The following is a 6,027-nucleotide window of genomic DNA, read 5'->3' on the forward strand; positions in this document are numbered from 1 at the left end:
TTACTCTGTTTTTAAAGGAGAAAAATAGATCGTGAATTAAGGGTGGACGTTCGGGTACCCATTTGGATTCGGTTCGGGTCAAAGATTTCAGTCTCATTTGGATATTTCTAAATTTTGGTTCGGATTCGATTCGGATTTTTACGGGGATAAACAATTTATACTATTTTTAAATTCATTATATACTTTAAATTTCTCAAAATATAAACAAAATAATATATTACATATAAATTTGAATAATGTATGTCAAAGTAACATGTAAATTGGTTTGATTTAAATATTTGGATAGAGATTTTATTGGTGTTTTGAATATACTTTAACGATTTTAGATATTTACATATGACTATATATATTATAAATTATTTAAACCAACTTAAAAGTACCCTATATATTCTCGATGTTTTAAATACATTAAAAATAATATATATATATAGATATGAAAGTATATAAATATATTTTGAATATATTCGGGTATCTGAAATATTTCGATTCGGATCAGATTCAGTTCTCTAAATACCAACATTTTAAATAATTTGAATATTTAATCAATTTCGGTTCAAGTTTGGTATTTTTTTTGGATCAGGATCAGTTCGATTTTTGGATTCACATGTGTGCGGGTCAAAATCTAGTAATCCCTTAAATGAACTAAAAAAAGAAGAGATTCAAGTAAAGCTCTAATAGGAGAAAACGTATTTAGCTCAAATGAGGCGACTCAAACTTCATGTCTGGTTAAAACTTTAGCTTCCTAAAATGTCAACAATGTACTGTAGAACGCTGATGACATAGTTTGACGAGATATATTAAGCCGAAGCAAAGGAAAAGCAATTATGATACAAATTCTGAGCGTTAGCTTAGCATACAACAAAGCCTCGCTATTTATTTGTTGAGTACCAGGAAATAGCCGTAGAAAGAATGCCATTTATTTAGAATTATTTTCACTTTTAACATATACAGGGGCGTTCATTGGACTAAAGCCATAAAAAGAGAGCCAAAGTATCCTAACAAAAGTACTGAAAAGATGAACAAAATTGATCCATATGTTGGCGATTTTGACAAGGAAGCTACCTTGTTGTGGCAGTTCAGAAACTCATCTTTTGCTTGTGCGTCTGACACCAACGATGTGGTTGTGTTCTTCAGACTCGCACGGAGTGTTTCCCATTGATCAGATAAAGGATGATCTCTACCCGCTTTCTGACCATCCATAATCATTGAGAATTGTGATTCTAGAGTTGAAAGAAGGTTCTTCGTGATTTCAGCTGCACCAAAGAGCAGTCTTGCTGTTTGAGATTCCTTCTCAGCCATTAAGCTCTAACAAAATGCAAGAGAAACAATTTGAACTCAAATATCTTTTTATTGATAGTCTGGAAAAAAAAATCACAAAAGATAAAGTAAGCTGTTTACCTTCATTGTGACTATAACATCGTTATAGACATCCTTGCAATTAGCAACTGACTCGTATAATCGTTTTGGAGTCTCTTTCATGTGCAGCGTTTCTTGTTTCAGCTCAGACATCTCTTCCATAAGTTTGTTGTTCCTAACTACTTGTTCGTTGAATTTTACCTGAGAATACATTATTCATGCATAAATAAATAATCTTATTACCCCAAATCATTTGGTATCAATCATATCAATTGCAGTTTTAAAAATGGAGATATATTTCATTTAATACTGATAAGAAGTTCAACTTATGGGAAGAACTACCTGAGGCAAGTCTCTAATTAAAATGGAAAGAGCATTTTCACTTGAACAACCGATAAAGACTAACCTGCAGACTGTCCTTCTCATTAGTCAGCAACTCAATCTGACTTTTGAGATTTTCCACCTCTTTGTGATCTTCAGGCGAGCATTCCTAAAAGAAGATTTACCAAATATTATGGCCAGCTTAGTGTACATGTTTTTAGGTGCTGAGATCCTCACAATAGTGATGGTTGAAAATCATACGAGCAGCATACAAATTTGGATAATCTTAAGGTATTCATCTATATGAAGTTTCAAAATTTAGAAAATTCTCAGCATATATGATGAGCTAGATACCAGCCAGTTCTGATTTTAAAAGGCAAGCTAATAAAGAGAGAAGAACCCCATAGAAGTCTCTACTCAATGTAATAATTTATGTTACTATTGGAAGATAAAAGGAGTAAAGTAAATGCATCTACTCACCATGGTTGCAGTAGTTAAAGGAGTGGGTTGACATCTAACTGCAGGTGTGAACTGGAGTTTATCAAGGTCTGCAACAAAACCTTTGTTTAGCTTCGTCCAAGTGTCTTCTTCGGCCATATCTCCAAATGAATGAACCATCGGACTAAAACTAGACAGTTCAGAATAATTTGACCGGGCAACCACAAAGGAACGTTCAGCTGATTTAAAGCAAGGAGTCCCAGGAACATCGCTGCTATCAATGACATTGCATAACCCGTCTGGTGTTTTTCTTAAACTGATATAGTCCTGCCAATAACATATTTTTTTTTACATAACCAAGAAAATGAGTCCACCACATAAGCTCAAAATAACAACCTTTTTTTTAACAAAACTGATGATATGTTAGGAGTTTGCTAACTAAAGCCTATAACTCTGTTTGAGGTTGTATTTACTTCAGGAAAGTGTGTGGATGTATAAGTATACATCCAAGAAAAGCCGGACATCACCTAAGCCAATTAATGAATCCGTACCTCTGGCTGATTCCTCTTGAAATCTGAATTAGTGACAAGATCGTTTAAGTTCTCAATTTTCAACTGTAGACCCTTAATGCACTGCTCCTGCTCCTTATGTTTCCTTCTCTCTTCCTCCAGTTGTGTTTTGAGCCTTTCACATTCTAACTCATACTGGAAATCAAAACAAGATTGTATTTTTTTTATGCTGTGTCTGCTCAATGTTCTATTCAATTTACTAGAAAAAGCGGGGAGAAAACCACCTTGAGCATCTGATTGCTTAACTTCAATATCTCTTGTTCCAACACTTCAGCATGGGACCCCTATAAAAATTACCAATGTTAGTATCATTCTCACTCCATGTACTCGAAATAAAATTTTGATTATACCTGAAGCTTCATACGTAACTCTTCTATCTCTAACTTTTGGCGCTTCAATAAAGCAGCATCAGTCAAGATCTGGAGCATTTAAACAACGTCAGATTATATCTAGATAAAGAGGAAGAAAACTACTCAACAGAACACTTGTGCCGAGGATCATTTTCGAAGAAAAGAAAAAACATAAGGTAGAATAAATAGAGAGTTAATATTATTTCTCCAAAGGACCAAAAATGCTTTTTAAATTTCAAATGCAGACCTCGTTCACTTGAGCACAGTTGGTGATGCGCTTGGCTCTGCTTGCAAATTGAAGGGTTCCTTTTGATTCCTCAATATGATGCTACACACATGATCATGCAACTTTGATAAGTCAATTGACTGATCTTGCGCCTCAGAGGATTAGTAAAAGCCAGGAAAATGCAAAACCTGACAACAATAAAAACGTCCTTTTACCTCTTCTGGTGCGATAGTGCATATGATGCAAGTCTTTGCATTACCACCAAGCGCAGGCTGAAGAATTCGAGTCAGCTTACTGTCTCGGTATGGAATATGTGCCCTATAATCAAGTATAACAGAAGTGAGTTGAGCTGTATCGTTGTTAAGTCTAGCCAAATAAAGGGTAAGAAAAATACCTTAGCTTTGCACTCTCACTTAGTTTATTGATGACATTCCCAAGAATCATTAAGCTCTTATTAATGTACTTTCCTTCTGTCAAGCGTACTCCACCAGCACCAGTTTTGGCAATTCGCTCAGATCCAGCCAAGTCAACCAAATTCTACATTGAATTAAAAGAACACCCGTAAGAGAGCAAGCAGCTTTTGAAAGATGCTAAAGTGAAAAATTATCACTCACCAAGACAGAGACACGGATAGCATCAGAAGAATTATTTTCTTTTCCCCTGCTCTCAATCACCTATCCCACCAGCGAGATGAGATCAGAATGATTACTTTTAAAAGATTCCATGCATATCTTCCAAAAAAAATAACATACCATCCTGAAGATGGTGTGGGATCTGCTACTGTGAACGTTCATATTAGTCTCCCCAAAGTGCCTATTAACTGTTAGTTAAAGAAGACCATGTAAATACATAATCAAAACGCAGGAATAAAAAAAATGCTTGTTAATTTAGCTTTGGGTTAAAAACCTTCTCCAGAATCTAAAAGCTTTAGAATCTGTTCAGCGTCACTAACAATTTCTTCCGTAAGGCCAGCAACAAAGACTCCACGCTGTACATAAAAAAAAAGAAGCAAGTGAGTTTACTCACTCTAAAACGTGAACTAACACCTGTAAAGATTTATTATCCAACAAACCTACCTCCAAATGTTCGTGAATCTGCAGTCTCTGGTTCTCAACAGCTAAAAGATCATTGATCTCTTCATTATAAATCTCCATGTAAGAAACCCGGATGAGAAACTCACGATCAGATATCTAGAAAACAGAAAACACACAAATCAAGAATTGCACACTTTTTTTTGGTAAAACACAACATATGATATGACTCATACCATTTCTATTCTTTGGAATATATCCCTAACAGATCTTCGAATAATCCCTGGATCGGTCTCAGAACCCGTCATTGTAAACGTCTTTCCACTACTAGTTTGCCCATAAGCAAAGGCAGTACCTGAACGAAATCACAGTAGCACTTCCACACATCAAAACTATATAAGAAAAATGCCTCAGATATATATTAGTTAAGATTACTACCATTGAAACCCTCGACGACGGCATGGATGATATCCTTGGTGAGAAGCTCGTAGACGCAGGCATTAGTAGACCTTTCGTCGAACACATGATCTGCAAAAAAAAAAGAAGATAAAACACCTCCAAGAGTATATATAAAGACGAGATTTTGAAGCTACCCATTTGAATAGAAACATAAACCCAGAAGAATAAGTGAATACCGAAAGCGTAAGAAGCGGTAGAGATTGGGGTGCCGAGAGACTTGTAAAGAGAGATCCGGTTGTCTTCAACTTTCCAGTGTGAAGATCCCGTTTCCGATGATGATTCCGGCGTCGGTGGTCTCACTCTGACAGCTACGCAGATCTTCTCCATCTTCTGATGAAAGTGCCGTTTGAGTTTGAATCTGAAATGATAGGATTATGGGTACTAATAGTTTTGGAATCTTCTTTATCCCTCCAAAGACGAGATCATTGAGTATTCGAATGCTAATAAAATTACAATCATATCCTTTCTTTTTTGGCAACAAGATCCTTATTTGATACTCAAAATCAATTTAGGTATAACCGAATAAAATTCAATTTATTAGATAATATTCAAAATCTCTCTTTGGTCCAGGTCCAGTCCAGTAGTTTGACTGAAGGTTTATTAATGCTTCTACACCGAAAGATCTGTGTTTTGATTTTCACTGAAGACGGAATTATGTGAATTAAGGGAGATAAGACTTACAAGAGATTCTAAAGCATGGCGTAAGGAGTACCGTCAGGCATCTGATAAGGTGGTTCACGTAAGGTGATGCAATCAGTGACGGATAAAATTGTCGGTTGCAAAATCATCTGTAATATTCTCATAGTTTGTAATAACATAATTATCTAGAGTTAAAAAAAGATAATACTCAAAATCAGTTTACATATAACCGAATAAAATTCAGATAACCGGACCCATATTAAATTGACACTCATATTTTTAGGAGTGATTTATGCATCAACTGAAGATGTAAACTTTTGGGTGAAATAACCGGTTATCTTGGTCGAATGGTTTATTCTATTTTTTTTCTTTAAAACAGACAAAATTTATAATACGTTTTGAGTTATACACCAAAACCAATTTAGAATAAAATATATTTCTTCCGTTTTATAATATATGATGTTTTGGATTAGTGCACAAATATTAAAAAATTTACGTTCTTTTAAAAATATTTTTAAAAATATAGTTTTAAAATCAATAAACCAAGTATAAAAAAACCATAAAATTCTATTGGTTGAACAGTTTCTAATAAAATTGAAACTAAAAACTTAAAACTTCAAAACATTTTATATTTTGAA

The 6,027-nt window shown here is 34.5% G+C and overlaps 1 protein-coding gene across 1 annotated transcript; it reads right to left on the reverse strand.

Annotated features, from left to right (window-relative positions):
- Positions 1–895: 895 nt before the first annotated feature.
- On the reverse strand, positions 896–5,178 carry LOC130507547 (kinesin-like protein KIN-7N). The gene is made up of 17 exons (XM_057002249.1): positions 4,927–5,178; positions 4,730–4,819; positions 4,528–4,646; positions 4,337–4,450; positions 4,167–4,248; positions 4,013–4,080; positions 3,875–3,934; positions 3,655–3,797; positions 3,476–3,578; positions 3,282–3,362; positions 3,035–3,103; positions 2,909–2,968; positions 2,667–2,819; positions 2,158–2,442; positions 1,763–1,846; positions 1,399–1,557; positions 896–1,305 (listed from the first exon to the last, which is right to left on the reverse strand). The coding sequence occupies exons 1-17, from the start codon at positions 5,075–5,077 to the stop codon at positions 958–960; spliced, it is 2,169 nt and encodes a 722-aa protein (XP_056858229.1). The 5' UTR covers positions 5,078–5,178; the 3' UTR covers positions 896–957.
- Between the last annotated feature and the right edge of the window lie 849 nt (positions 5,179–6,027).

The sequence above is a fragment of the Raphanus sativus genome, unplaced genomic scaffold (genome assembly GCF_000801105.2).
Source record: "Raphanus sativus cultivar WK10039 unplaced genomic scaffold, ASM80110v3 Scaffold4750, whole genome shotgun sequence".
NCBI classification, from domain to species: Eukaryota; Viridiplantae; Streptophyta; class Magnoliopsida; order Brassicales; family Brassicaceae; genus Raphanus; species Raphanus sativus.